At 44.3% G+C, this 15,752-nt stretch overlaps 1 protein-coding gene across 1 annotated transcript; it reads right to left on the reverse strand.

The window, feature by feature from the left end:
• Positions 1-184: 184 nt before the first annotated feature.
• Positions 185-14,997, reverse strand: LOC106613340 (THAP domain-containing protein 5). Its single transcript, XM_014215450.2, has 5 exons — positions 14,799-14,997; positions 13,680-13,863; positions 12,031-12,821; positions 3,268-3,454; positions 185-1,326 (listed from the first exon to the last, which is right to left on the reverse strand). The coding sequence occupies exons 1-5, from the start codon at positions 14,873-14,875 to the stop codon at positions 1,225-1,227; spliced, it is 1,341 nt and encodes a 446-aa protein (XP_014070925.1). The 5' UTR covers positions 14,876-14,997; the 3' UTR covers positions 185-1,224.
• Between the last annotated feature and the right edge of the window lie 755 nt (positions 14,998-15,752).

A 15,752-nucleotide genomic window follows, 5' to 3' on the forward strand; every position in this document is an offset into this window, starting at 1 on the left:
GATTGCACTGACGCTACGCAGAACCGACCGCGACGCTCGCCTGTGATTGGTCCTCCGTCACAATGACGATCGATATGGAGAACGTCTAAATCCCGCCAAAACATTTCCGGATGCGATGTATAACTTTCAGTTATTTAATTATCAATAAATTACAAGTAACGGGAAGAAGAAGAAGAGAAAAAAAGTCGGTGCAAATCAATATTGTATTTTGTCAATACTTCCAACACACAAACAACAAGCTGACAGAGCAAATTTTTTGTTCAACATCAAACTAACATTCTGAAAGAAAATAATTACATTTACAGCAGGGGATAACATAAGATTAAACAAAACAGAATACCATTTTAGTACATTCCCACTGTCCCAGCGAAACTACCAACAGACTGACTAATGTCTCTCCAAACTGTAATAACTGACACAGACAAACACTAGTAAAATAATTAATCAATTAGGGCTGAGGGGGTGTGGTATATGGCCAATATACCACAGCTAAGGGCTGTTCTTTAGCACAATGCAAAGCAGAGTGCCTGGGTACAGCCCTTAGCCGTGGTATATTGGCCATATACCCCCCCCCCCCCAAGGTGCCTTATTGCTATTATAAACTGGTTACCAACATAATTAGAGCAGTAAAAATGTATGTTTTGTCATACCGTGGTATACGGTCTGTTATGCCAATCAGCACTCAAGACTCAAACCACACAGTTTATAATAAGAGTTAAGGCCAATATACCATGGCTAAGGGCTGTTCTTAAGCACGACGCAACACAGAGTGCCCGGACACAGCCCATAGCGGTGGTATACAGTCTGATATACCACAGCTTTCAGCATTCAGGGCTGGAACCACCCATTTTATAATAAGACCTAAGACACTAATAAATAATAAAACAGACACTAGTTCATCCAAACAGATCAGTCTCCATCTTCTGAAATTCCAAGAATACACAATAAAGTTTCTGATTTTCACACCACATAACATGCAGGGTCCATATGAAATAGATTCCTCATCACTTTAGCAAGATAACTACCTATCCCATCTGTCTGTTCTGGACCCTGACCCCATCCCGTATCTGTTCTGGACCCCGTATATGTTCTGGTAGCTGACCCCATCTTGTCTCTGTTCTGGACCCCGTATATGTTCTGGTAGCTGACCCCATCTTGTCTCTGTTCTGGACCCTAACTTTCTTTCTCGGTCTTTATACTAGACAAGGCATAGAGGTACGCTGTTTAACCCGATCCGTCATAGAGGTATGCTGTGTTGTCCTGTTCATAGATGATAGCCACCGTCTCTCCTGCCTCCGATACAGCGGCACTGGTCTGGATACACACCTGGGAAAGGACAGATACGTTCACGTACAGTTTGGGGAATGTTATCATATTATTTTATCATAAAGCAGAATCAGCTAGCCATTAGTTTGAAAACATTAGTTCTACCAGTATTCTTACTGTTTACCATGTAATCCTGCACATTTTATAAATCACAGCAATGTCCTCAGGGCAATGTCCTCAGGGCAATGTCCTCAGGGCAATGTCCTCAGGGCAATGTCCTCAATCACATTTTGTTACAGTACAGCTTTATTCTAAATTGGATTAAATAAATAAAAACTCCTCAATCTACACACAATACCCCATAATAACAAAACAGAACCAGGTTTAGAAAATGTTGCACATTTATTACAAATAAATTAATCACATTTACACAAGTATTCAGACCCTTTAATCAGCACTTTGTTGAAGCCCCTTTGGCAGTGATTACAGCCTCAAGTCTTCTTGGGTATGACGCTACAAGCTTGGCAACACCTGTATTTGGGGAGTTTCTTCCATTCTTCTCTGTAGATCCTCTCAAGCTCTGTCAGGTTGGATGAGGTGCGTCGCTGCACAGCTATTTTCAGGTCTCTCCAGAGATGTTAGATCGGGTTCAAGTCCGGGCTCTGGCTGGGCCACTCAAGGACATTCAGAGACTTGTCCCAAAGCCACTCCTGCGTTGTCTTGTTGGAAGGTGAATCGTCGGCCCAGTCTGAGACCCTGCTCCAGAGCGCTCAGGACTTCAAGGATCGCTCTGTACTTTGCTCTGTTCATCTTTCCCTCGATCCTGACTAGTCTCCCAGGCCCTGCCGCTGATAAACATCGCCACAGCATGATGCTGCCACCACCATGCTTCACCGTAGAGATGGTGCCAAGTTCTCCAGACGTGACGCTTGGCATTCAGGCCAAAGAGTTCAATCTTGGTTTCATCACACCAGAGAATCTTGTTTCTCATGGTCTGAGAGTCCTTTAAGTGCCTTTTGACAAACTCCAAGCGTGTTGTCATGTGCCTTTTACTGAGGAGAGGAACCATTTTAGAATAAGGCTGTAACGTAACAAAATGTGGAAAAAGTCAAGGGGTCTGAATACTTTCCGATGCACTGTATGCATTGTCATGTCGTACTGTCATGTGTAGTCATGCGATGTCTTGTTACGTTATGTATTGTCTTGTAGTGTATTGTGCCACGTCCTGTCGTGTATTGTCCCGTATTGTATTGTTGTGCTATTGTAACAGTGTAGGTTCCGTCCCTCTCTTCGCCCCAACCTGGGCTCGAACCAGGGACCCTTGCACACATCAACAACTGACACCCACGAAGCATCGTTACCCATCGCGCCACAAAAGCCGCGGCCCTTGCAACGCAAGGGGAAACCCTACTTCAAGTCTCAGAGCGAGGGACGTCACTGATTGAAATGCTATTAGCGCGCACCACCGCTAACTAACTAGCCATTTCACATCGGTTACACTATGTATTGTTGTTATGTATTAAGTATTGTTGTTATGTATTAAGTATTGTTGTGTTGTGTAGGGTTATGTATTGTTGTGTTGTGTAGGGTTATGCATTGTTGCGTTGTGTACTGTTGCGTATTGTTATGTATTGTATTGTTGTGTTATGTATTGTGTATTGTTGTGTTATGTATTGTGTATTATGTATTATTGTGTTATGTATTATTGTGTTATGTATTGTTGTGTTATGTATTGTGTATTGTTGTGTTATGTATTGTGTATTGTTGTGTTATGTATTATTGTGTTATGTATTGTTGTGTTATGTATTGTTGTGTTATGTATTGTTGTGTTATGTATTGTTGTGTTATGTATTGTTGTGTTATGTATTGTTGTGTTATGTATTGTTGTGTTATGTATTGTTGTGTTATGTGTTATGTATTGTTGTGTTATGTATTGTTGTGTTATGTATTGTTGTGTTATGTATTGTTGTGTTATGTATTGTTGTGTTATGTATGACGTACCCTCTCCAGCAGATGTACCCTCTCTTCATTCAGCAAGTTGTTCTGTCTCAGCTGGTTGACGGTGTTCTCCAGACCCACCAGTTTATCCAGGTGTCTCCTGTGTCTCTGCTGCAATACCTTTACCTTCTTCTGAAGCTCTATTACAATGGCTTCCAGCTGCTCCTTACTCAGGTTGTTCTTATTGTAGCTAAAAGAGGAGACGGTACAGTGGTTAGGGTTACTCAGGATGTTATTGTAGCTAACAGAGGAGACGGTACAGTGGTTAGGGTTACTCAGGATGTTATTGTAGCTAACAGAGGAGACGGTACAGTGGTTAGGGTTACTCAGGATGTTATTGTAGCTAACAGAGACGGTACAGTGGTTAGGGTTACTCAGGATGTTATTGTAGCTAACAGAGGAGACGGTACAGTGGTTAGGGGGTTACTCAGGATGTTATTGTAGCTAACAGAGACGGTACAGTGGTTAGGGTTACTCAGGATGTTATTGTAGCTAACAGAGGAGACGGTACAGTGGTTAGGGTTACTCAGGATGTTATTGTAGCTAACAGAGACGGTACAGTGGTTAGGGTTACTCAGGATGTTATTGTAGCTAACAGAGACAGTACAGTGGTTAGGGTTACTCAGGATGTTATTGTAGCTAACAGAGACGGTACAGTGGTTAGGGTTACTCAGGATGTTATTGTAGCTAACAGAGGAGACGGTACAGCGGTTAGGGTTACTCAGGATGTTATTGTAGCTAACAGAGGAGACGGTACAGCGGTTAGGGTTACTCAGGATGTTATTGTAGCTAACAGAGGAGACGGTACAGCGGTTAGGGTTACTCAGGATGTTATTGTAGCTAACAGAGGAGACGGTACAGTGGTTAGGGTTACTCAGGATGTTATTGTAGCTAACAGAGGAGACGGTACAGTGGTTAGGGTTACTCAGGATGTTATTGTAGCTAACAGAGGAGACGGTACAGTGGTTAATGTTACTCAGGATGTTATTGTAGCTAACAGAGACGGTACAGTGGTTAGGGTTACTCAGGATGTTATTGTAGCTAACAGAGACAGTACAGTGGTTAGGGTTACTCAGGATGTTATTGTAGCTAACAGAGACGGTACAGTGGTTAGTGTTACTCAGGATGTTATTGTAGCTAACAGAGACGGTACAGTGGTTAGGGGGTTACTCAGGATGTTATTGTAGCTAACAGAGACGGTACAGTGGTTAGTGTTACTCAGGATGTTATTGTAGCTAACAGAGGAGACGGTACAGTGGTTAGGGGGTTACTCAGGATGTTATTGTAGCTAACAGACGGTACAGTGGTTAGGGTTACTCAGGATGTTATTGTAGCTAACAGAGGAGACGGTACAGTGGTTAGGGTTACTCAGGATGTTATTGTAGCTAACAGAGGAGACGGTACAGTGGTTAGGGTTACTCAGGATGTTATTGTAGCTAACAGACGGTACAGTGGTTAGGGTTACTCAGGATGTTATTGTAGCTAACAGAGACGGTACAGTGGTTAGGGTTACTCAGGATGTTATTGTAGCTAACAGAGACGGTACAGTGGTTAGGGTTACTCAGGATGTTATTGTAGCTAACAGAGACGGTACAGTGGTTAGGGTTACTCAGGATGTTACTGTAGCTAACAGAGGAGACGGTACAGTGGTTAGGGGGTTACTCAGGATGTTATTGTAGCTAACAGAGACGGTACAGTGGTTAGGGTTACTCAGGATGTTATTGTAGCTAACAGACGGTACAGTGGTTAGGGTTACTCAGGATGTTATTGTAGCTAACAGAGACGGTACAGTGGTTAGGGTTACTCAGGATGTTATTGTAGCTAACAGAGGAGACGGTACAGTGGTTAGGGTTACTCAGGATGTTATTGTAGCTAACAGAGGAGATGGTACAGTGGTTAGGGTTACTCAGGATGTTATTGTAGCTAACAGAGGAGACGGTACAGTGGTTAGGGTTACTCAGGATGTTATTGTAGCTAACAGAGACGGTACAGTGGTTAGGGTTACTCAGGATGTTATTGTAGCTAACAGAGGAGACGGTACAGTGGTTAGGGTTACTCAGGATGTTATTGTAGCTAACAGAGGAGACGGTACAGTGGTTAATGTTACTCAGGATGTTATTGTAGCTAACAGAGGAGACGGTACAGTGGTTAGGGTTACTCAGGATGTTATTGTAGCTAACAGAGACGGTACAGTGGTTAGGGTTACTCAGGATGTTATTGTAGCTAACAGAGACGGTACAGCGGTTAGGGTTACTCAGGATGTTATTGTAGCTAACAGAGGAGACGGTACAGTGGTTAGGGTTACTCAGGATGTTATTGTAGCTAACAGAGGAGACGGTACAGTGGTTAGGGTTACTCAGGATGTTATTGTAGCTAACAGAGGAGACGGTACAGTGGTTAGGGGGTTACTCAGGATGTTATTGTAGCTAACAGAGATGGTACAGTGGTTAGGGTTACTCAGGATGTTATTGTAGCTAACAGAGACGGTACAGTGGTTAGGGTTACTCAGGATGTTATTGTAGCTAACAGAGACGGTACAGTGGTTAGGGTTACTCAGGATGTTACTGTAGCTAACAGAGGAGACAGTACAGTGGTTAGGGTTACTCAGGATGTTACTGTAGCTAACAGAGGAGACAGTACAGTGGTTAGGGTTACTCAGGATGTTATTGTAGCTAACAGAGACGGTACAGTGGTTAGGGTTACTCAGGATGTTATTGTAGCTAACAGACGGTACAGTGGTTAGGGTTACTCAGGATGTTATTGTAGCTAACAGAGGAGACGGTACAGTGGTTAGGGTTACTCAGGATGTTATTGTAGCTAACAGAGACGGTACAGTGGTTAGGGTTACTCAGGATGTTACTGTAGCTAACAGAGGAGACGGTACAGTGGTTAGGGTTACTCAGGATGTTATTGTAGCTAACAGAGGAGACGGTACAGTGGTTAGGGTTACTCAGGATGTTATTGTAGCTAACAGAGACGGTACAGTGGTTAGGGTTACTCAGGATGTTATTGTAGCTAACAGAGGAGACGGTACAGTGGTTAGGGGGTTACTCAGGATGTTATTGTAGCTAACAGAGGAGACGGTACAGTGGTTAGGGTTACTCAGGATGTTATTGTAGCTAACAGAGGAGACGGTACAGCGGTTAGGGGGTTACTCAGGATGTTATTGTAGCTAACAGAGGAGACGGTACAGTGGTTAATGTTACTCAGGATGTTATTGTAGCTAACAGAGACGGTACAGTGGTTAGGGGGTTACTCAGGATGTTATTGTAGCTAACAGAGACGGTACAGTGGTTAGGGTTACTCAGGATGTTATTGTAGCTAACAGAGACGGTACAGTGGTTAGGGGGTTACTCAGGATGTTATTGTAGCTAACAGAGGAGACGGTACAGTGGTTAGGGTTACTCAGGATGTTATTGTAGCTAACAGAGACAGTACAGTGGTTAGGGTTACTCAGGATGTTATTGTAGCTAACAGAGGAGACGGTACAGTGGTTAGGGTTACTCAGGATGTTATTGTAGCTAACAGAGACGGTACAGTGGTTAGGGTTACTCAGGATGTTATTGTAGCTAACAGAGACGGTACAGTGGTTAGGGTTACTCAGGATGTTATTGTAGCTAACAGAGGAGACGGTACAGTGGTTAGGGTTACTCAGGATGTTATTGTAGCTAACAGAGGAGACAGTACAGCGGTTAGGGGGTTACTCAGGATGTTATTGTAGCTAACAGAGACAGTACAGTGGTTAGGGTTACTCAGGATGTTATTGTAGCTAACAGAGGAGACGGTACAGTGGTTAATGTTACTCAGGATGTTATTGTAGCTAACAGAGGAGACGGTACAGTGGTTAGGGTTACTCAGGATGTTATTGTAGCTAACAGAGACAGTACAGTGGTTAGGGTTACTCAGGATGTTATTGTAGCTAACAGAGACAGTACAGTGGTTAGGGTTACTCAGGATGTTATTGTAGCTAACAGAGACGGTACAGTGGTTAGGGGGTTACTCAGGATGTTATTGTAGCTAACAGAGACGGTACAGTGGTTAGTGTTACTCAGGATGTTATTGTAGCTAACAGAGGAGACGGTACAGTGGTTAGGGTTACTCAGGATGTTATTGTAGCTAACAGAGGAGACGGTACAGTGGTTAGGGGGTTACTCAGGATGTTATTGTAGCTAACAGAGGAGACGGTACAGTGGTTAGGGTTACTCAGGATGTTATTGTAGCTAACAGAGGAGACGGTACAGTGGTTAGGGTTACTCAGGATGTTATTGTAGCTAACGGTACAGTGGTTAGGGTTACTCAGGATGTTATTGTAGCTAACAGAGGAGACGGTACAGTGGTTAATGTTACTCAGGATGTTATTGTAGCTAACAGAGGAGACGGTACAGTGGTTAGGGTTACTCAGGATGTTATTGTAGCTAACAGACGGTACAGTGGTTAGGGTTACTCAGGATGTTATTGTAGCTAACAGAGACGGTACAGTGGTTAGGGTTACTCAGGATGTTATTGTAGCTAACAGAGACGGTACAGTGGTTAGGGTTACTCAGGATGTTATTGTAGCTAACAGAGACGGTACAGTGGTTAGGGTTACTCAGGATGTTATTGTAGCTAACAGAGGAGACGGTACAGTGGTTAGGGGGTTACTCAGGATGTTATTGTAGCTAACAGAGACGGTACAGTGGTTAGGGTTACTCAGGATGTTATTGTAGCTAACAGAGACGGTACAGTGGTTAGGGTTACTCAGGATGTTATTGTAGCTAACAGAGACGGTACAGTGGTTAGGGTTACTCAGGATGTTATTGTAGCTAACAGAGGAGACGGTACAGTGGTTAGGGTTACTCAGGATGTTATTGTAGCTAACAGAGGAGACGGTACAGTGGTTAATGTTACTCAGGATGTTATTGTAGCTAACAGAGGAGACGGTACAGTGGTTAGGGTTACTCAGGATGTTATTGTAGCTAACAGAGACGGTACAGTGGTTAGGGTTACTCAGGATGTTATTGTAGCTAACAGAGACGGTACAGTGGTTAGGGTTACTCAGGATGTTATTGTAGCTAACAGAGGAGACGGTACAGTGGTTAGGGTTACTCAGGATGTTATTGTAGCTAACAGAGGAGACGGTACAGTGGTTAGGGTTACTCAGGATGTTATTGTAGCTAACAGAGGAGACGGTACAGTGGTTAGGGGGTTACTCAGGATGTTATTGTAGCTAACAGAGACGGTACAGTGGTTAGGGTTACTCAGGATGTTATTGTAGCTAACAGAGACGGTACAGTGGTTAGGGTTACTCAGGATGTTATTGTAGCTAACAGAGACGGTACAGTGGTTAGGGTTACTCAGGATGTTACTGTAGCTAACAGAGGAGACAGTACAGTGGTTAGGGTTACTCAGGATGTTACTGTAGCTAACAGAGGAGACAGTACAGTGGTTAGGGTTACTCAGGATGTTATTGTAGCTAACAGAGACGGTACAGTGGTTAGGGTTACTCAGGATGTTATTGTAGCTAACAGACGGTACAGTGGTTAGGGTTACTCAGGATGTTATTGTAGCTAACAGAGGAGACGGTACAGTGGTTAGGGTTACTCAGGATGTTATTGTAGCTAACAGAGACAGTACAGTGGTTAGGGTTACTCAGGATGTTACTGTAGCTAACAGAGGAGACGGTACAGTGGTTAGGGTTACTCAGGATGTTATTGTAGCTAACAGAGGAGACGGTACAGTGGTTAGGGTTACTCAGGATGTTATTGTAGCTAACAGAGACGGTACAGTGGTTAGGGTTACTCAGGATGTTATTGTAGCTAACAGAGGAGACGGTACAGTGGTTAGGGGGTTACTCAGGATGTTATTGTAGCTAACAGAGGAGACGGTACAGTGGTTAATGTTACTCAGGATGTTATTGTAGCTAACAGAGACGGTACAGTGGTTAGGGGGTTACTCAGGATGTTATTGTAGCTAACAGAGGAGACGGTACAGTGGTTAGGGTTACTCAGGATGTTATTGTAGCTAACAGAGACGGTACAGTGGTTAGGGGGTTACTCAGGATGTTATTGTAGCTAACAGAGGAGACGGTACAGTGGTTAGGGTTACTCAGGATGTTATTGTAGCTAACAGAGACAGTACAGTGGTTAGGGTTACTCAGGATGTTATTGTAGCTAACAGAGGAGACGGTACAGTGGTTAGGGTTACTCAGGATGTTATTGTAGCTAACAGAGACGGTACAGTGGTTAGGGTTACTCAGGATGTTATTGTAGCTAACAGAGACGGTACAGTGGTTAGGGTTACTCAGGATGTTATTGTAGCTAACAGAGGAGACGGTACAGTGGTTAGGGTTACTCAGGATGTTATTGTAGCTAACAGAGGAGACAGTACAGCGGTTAGGGGGTTACTCAGGATGTTATTGTAGCTAACAGAGACGGTACAGTGGTTAGGGTTACTCAGGATGTTATTGTAGCTAACAGAGGAGACGGTACAGTGGTTAATGTTACTCAGGATGTTATTGTAGCTAACAGAGGAGACGGTACAGTGGTTAGGGTTACTCAGGATGTTATTGTAGCTAACAGAGACAGTACAGTGGTTAGGGTTACTCAGGATGTTATTGTAGCTAACAGAGGAGACGGTACAGTGGTTAGGGTTACTCAGGATGTTATTGTAGCTAACAGAGGAGACGGTACAGTGGTTAGGGTTACTCAGGATGTTATTGTAGCTAACAGAGGAGACGGTACAGCGGTTAGGGGGTTACTCAGGATGTTATTGTAGCTAACAGAGACGGTACAGTGGTTAGGGGTTACTCAGGATGTTACTGTAGCTAACAGAGGAGACGGTACAGTGGTTAGGGTTACTCAGGATGTTATTGTAGCTAACAGAGGAGACGGTACAGTGGTTAAGGTTACTCAGGATGTTATTGTAGCTAACAGAGGAGACGGTACAGTGGTTAGTGTTACTCAGGATGTTATTGTAGCTAACAGAGGAGACGGTACAGTGGTTAGGGTTACTCAGGATGTTATTGTAGCTAACAGAGGAGACGGTACAGTGGTTAATGTTACTCAGGATGTTATTGTAGCTAACAGAGACGGTACAGTGGTTAGGGTTACTCAGGATGTTATTGTAGCTAACAGAGGAGACGGTACAGTGGTTAGGGGGTTACTCAGGATGTTATTGTAGCTAACAGAGACGGTACAGTGGTTAGGGTTACTCAGGATGTTATTGTAGCTAACAGAGACGGTACAGTGGTTAGGGTTACTCAGGATGTTATTGTAGCTAACAGAGACGGTACAGTGGTTAGGGGGTTACTCAGGATGTTATTGTAGCTAACAGAGGAGACGGTACAGTGGTTAGGGTTACTCAGGATGTTATTGTAGCTAACAGAGACGGTACAGTGGTTAGGGTTACTCAGGATGTTATTGTAGCTAACAGAGGAGACGGTACAGTGGTTAGGGTTACTCTGGATGTTATTGTAGCTAACAGAGGCGGTGCAGTGGTTAGGGTTACTCAGGATGTTATTGTAGCTAACAGAGGAGACGGTACAGCGGTTAGGGGGTTACTCAGGATGTTATTGTAGCTAACAGAGGAGACGGTACAGTGGTTAATGTTACTCAGGATGTTACTGTAGCTAACGGTACAGTGGTTAGGGGGTTACTCAGGATGTTATTGTAGCTAACAGAGGAGACGGTACAGTGGTTAGGGTTACTCAGGATGTTATTGTAGCTAACAGAGACGGTACAGTGGTTAGGGTTACTCAGGATGTTATTGTAGCTAACAGAGGAGACGGTACAGTGGTTAGGGTTACTCAGGATGTTACTGTAGCTAACAGAGACGGTACAGTGGTTAGGGTTACTCAGGATGTTATTGTAGCTAACAGAGGAGACGGTACAGTGGTTAGGGTTACTCAGGATGTTATTGTAGCTAACAGAGGAGACGGTACAGTGGTTAATGTTACTCAGGATGTTATTGTAGCTAACAGAGACGGTACAGTGGTTAGGGTTACTCAGGATGTTATTGTAGCTAACAGAGGAGACGGTACAGTGGTTAGGGTTACTCAGGATGTTACTGTAGCTAACAGAGGAGACGGTACAGTGGTTAGGTGGTTACTCAGGATGTTATTGTAGCTAACAGAGACGGTACAGTGGTTAGGGTTTGAGTCACTCAGATATCACATTAATGTTGAGGTGACACGGGTATCTTAGCATAACATACTGGCACTAACATTAAGGCTAGCAAGAGTTTGAACACAGGGTTCGGGTTAGGCACTAGGCCCAAGACCATCATTCTTAGGTTTAAGGTGTAGAGGGTCAAGGGGTAGAGGGTCAAGGGGTAGAGGGTCAAGGGTTAAGGTGTAGAGGGTCAAGGGGTAGAGGGTCAAGGGTTAAGGTGTAGAGGGTCAAGGGTTAAGGTGTAGAGGGTCAAGGGTTAAGGTGTAGAGGGTCAAGGGGTAGAGGGTCAAGGGTTAAGGTGTAGAGGGTCAAGGGTTAAGGTGTAGAGGGTCAAGGGTTAAGGTGTAGAGGGTCAAGGGTTAAGGTGTAGCGGGTCAAGGGTTAAGGGGTAGAGGGTCAAGGGTTAAGGTGTAGAGGGTCAAGGGGTAGAGGGTCAAGGGTTAAGGGGTAGAGGGTCAAGGGGTAGAGGGTCAAGGGTTAAGGGGTAGAGGGTCAAGGGGTAGAGGGTCAAGGGTTAAGGTGTAGAGGGTCAAGGGGTAAGGTGTAGAGGGTCAAGGGTTAAGGGGTAGAGGGTCAAGGGTCAAGGGGTAGAGGGTCAAGGGTCAAGGGGGCTCTATACCGGTGTTCCTCCAGTTGGCTTCCCTGTTGTTCCATATGGTCCTCCTCTGGAGTCTCCCCTTCCTCCGTCGCCAGTCTCTCCAGCGTGAGGATAAGTGACTGAGGAGATGGGGGCATGTGCTTGGACACTATAGGCAGTGTGGAGACGATGGGTGAGGGGCTGAGAGCTGAGGACAGCACAGTGTCTGAGGGGATGCTGAACTGAGCCGCCCCGCTGGACAGAATGTTGGGAATCGTCTCAAAGTAGGCGATGATCTGAGCCCCACCGCCGTGGTCGTCCTGGGAGACAGACAGCTCCTCCTCCATCTCAGGAGAGACGTTCTCCATGACCAGCGATGTCGGGGACAACACAAAATTGCCGACATCTTCCGTCGTTCCGAGGTCATGACCCTCAGTCAAGATGGCTGCTGTGACACCACTCACCACCTCTTCCAGCTGTTGTGACACCACCACCTCCCCGTCCAGCCCACCCAGATCCTCTACTGTCTGGAACACAGTGACAGGGAAGCCTCCTGCAGCCCCGTCATGGCTCCTCCCCTCTGATGCTAACAGTGGCAGAGGTGCTGTGTGTAGAAGGTCCACTGTGTGGCCAGTCACGTCCCGCTCCTCCAGCAGCTCTGCCTCCTCAGTCGCTGAGGGGTTAACAGTGACCTCATAGAGTGTCAAAGTGTTATCACTGTCTGTGGAGTCGCTAGCTGGCATCCCAACGTCAGAAGAGGTGGTCCGTGGTTTCCTGCCGCGTCGCAGCCTTTTGGATTTCTGACTCTCACCGTGTTCCTCACCTTTACGTTTCTGACCAAATCAAAAAAAAAGGGAAGAGGACGAGTGTTGTAAAACTTCTGAAACTAATCATTTAAATAATCTAATAGACTCATGTAGAACTTGAAGGAACATACCAAGATGGAGGCGTCTCCCCCATTACATTTAGGTTAACGTCATCAGGGATAACACGTCACCATAGTTACAGACAATACCTAGGGTTAGAGTTACTGTACAGCGCATTCCGAAAGTATTCTTCACTTTTTCAACATTTTCATACATTACAGCCTTATTCTAAAAATGTATTAAATAAAAATGTTTCCTCAATCTACACACAAAACCACAACGACAAAAGCACTCAGGACCTCAGACTGGGGCGAAGGTTTACCTTTCAACAGGTCAACAACCCTAAGCACACAGCCAAGACAACGCAGGAGTGGCTTTGAGTTCGAGTGGCCCGGCCAGAGCCCTGACTTGAACCCGATCTAACATCTCTGGAGAGACCTGAAAATAGCTGTGCAGCGACTCTCCCCATCCAACCTGTCAGAGCTTGAGAGGATCTGCAGAGAAGAATGGGAGAAACTCCCCAAATACAGGTGTGACAAGCTTGTAGCGTCATACCCAAGAAGACTCAAGGCTGTAATCACTGCCAAAGGTGCTTCAACAAAGTACTGATTAAAGGGTGTGAATATTTAATGTTAATATAAATGTAAGTTTTTTATAAGTTTGCAAAAATGTATTAAAAAAAAAACTGTTTTTGCTTTGTCATTATGGGGTATTGTGAGTAGATTGATGAGGGGGAGAAAAAGAACTTAATTTTAGAATAAGGCTGTAACGTAACGAAATGTGGGAAAAGTGAAGGGGTCTGAATATTTCCCAAATCCACTGTACCTCAGTGAGCTGGAAGACAGTGGGCACAGCATTATTCTCCAGGTAGCGAATCCCCCAACGCAGCTTGAAGCTGGAAGATGCAAAATGTTCATGACAGATGTACTGGTGTCTGGAAGGACTCCAGTCCTCACGACCCATGTTTTTCAACCACTGCTCTAACCGAGCTGGATCCTGCAGTGGAAACCTACAGGGCCAGGAGAACAGTATTACTTTCCAACAGCAACCTGCTCGAGTCAGCTCATGCCACTGTGACACATTGCAAAACATCGACCGTGTGGCACAGTAGATCAGCTTACACATTTATTTTGTAATTCATTTTTATTTTTTTTAAACAATTAAATTTATTGTAAATAAGAATTTGTTTTTATTTATTTTACTTCACCTTTATTTAACTAGGCAAGTCAGTTAAGAACAAGGCAAATGGCCTTTGGAGGTTAGGATTAAAATATATATTTACAACAATAGAATATTTACACCGCCAATCACGGTCGGTTGTGATACAGCTTGGATTCGAACCAGGGTGTCTGTAGTGACACCTCTAGCGCTGAGATGCAGTGCCTCAGACCGCTGCGCCACTCGGGAGCCCACACGTCAAATATATTATTTGGGAAGCTAACTATCAATACGGTTTAGCACACGTCATGTGTCAAACTAGTATTAACATTTGAGACATGATATTTTATTTTTTATTTCATCGTTATTTATTAACCAGGTCGTCCAGTTGAGAACAGTTGGGGGGATGGCCGCGGCAACTTTCCAATCTTTGGGGATCTCAGACGATACTAGAGAGAGGTTGAACAGTTTCAACAATGATAATGGTTGATACCGTCACCTTGCCATTCACAGTAGCCAACTAAACTAAACTGAAGTTGAGTGGCGACTACAGTTCCAATGACAGATACAATTACCTGTATCCAAAACGATTGTTTTTGGCAGCCAGAAAAATAGCCCGCAATTACACAAGACAATGTGTAATATCGGGCTAGTCTTTGGGTGCTGAAAAACTAGTCGCCACTTAACTCTATCGTAAATCGGCGAGTTTAATCGGCTTTCACTAATATGGAACGGTACTGCTCGCATAGTGACAGTCAATCTAACAACAGATACAGCATTACTTACTTGTAGAAGCTTTTCCTATCAGAATTGTTGTTTCCAGAATCATTCTTGCAGTTCGGTGCAGAACAATACTTGGGCATCTTGTCGACCACCTTGAAGAGTTATCTTTAAAACTGGCCTGGCAAGGTGAGTTGTCAGTTTTGGGATCCACTTGTAGCGTGCGTCAGCTGTTAGCTTGTGTGCGTTACGTCAAAATGATGCGACCTCGCATTACCACGTGGTGCGTGTTATGCTGCATTCAAGAACAACTGGGAACTCTGAAATCACCGACTTGGGAAACAGGCTCCGACTGGGGGGGGGGGTCGATTTTAAGGGTCATTCAACTGGGAAATCCAACTCGGGAACCCTGGACTTTTTCTAGATCTCCGACTGTCCTAACTGAACTACACTGAAGTCATGATTTCATCTCGTATTTACCGATTTTTTTTTATTTTAAATGCGGCATTCAACTCCCACTTCTGAGAACAGCTGTAGCACAGAACAATGAGCCAGATATTTCACCGGATGTGTAAATGTGAAGCATCCGGTTGACGTTTCCCTCCTTACCAAATATGGTGATGAGAGGAAGCCCAATGACCGGCAATGGAAGAGGCTGGAGTGAGACGGATTTTAAATGAAATTATGCCAATTCTTCTCATCGATGAAACATTTAATCTTAACACAGTTTTCTGTTTCCAAAACTTTAAAATCAGTAACAGAGTGGACTGTGTTTTGTACTTTGTCAAAGTAAAAAATACAAAAAAAATACGTTGTTTTGGAACGCAAGGATTTGCACACGCGCACTTCAGAGTAGGCGTTCCCTAAAGGAAATATGCAAATAAATGCTATAACGCGCCAATAGGATCTCACTAGATCGTCTTTGGCTCTGCCCACTATGATTCCTGCTCTCCCATTGGTCTCAGGTTACATACACACGTCTCCACCATCTGTTTGCTGGTTTCCTTCTTATAGCTCAGT

This window comes from Salmo salar, chromosome ssa09 (genome assembly GCF_905237065.1).
Source record: "Salmo salar chromosome ssa09, Ssal_v3.1, whole genome shotgun sequence".
Taxonomy (NCBI): Eukaryota; Metazoa; Chordata; class Actinopteri; order Salmoniformes; family Salmonidae; genus Salmo; species Salmo salar.

Bases quoted from the DNA above. Each gene is read 5' to 3' on its own strand.
- LOC106613340 (XM_014215450.2), bottom strand. From the start codon at position 14,875: ATGCCCAAGTATTGTTCTGCACCGAACTGCAAGAATGATTCTGGAAAC. The intron at 12,822-13,679 runs GTACAGTGGATT...TGATTTGGTCAG, and splicing joins CTGTCTTCCAGCTCACTGAG to AAACGTAAAGGTGAGGAACA. The intron at 3,455-12,030 runs GTATAGAGCCCC...CTCCTCTTTTAG, and splicing joins AGCCAACTGGAGGAACACCG to CTACAATAAGAACAACCTGA.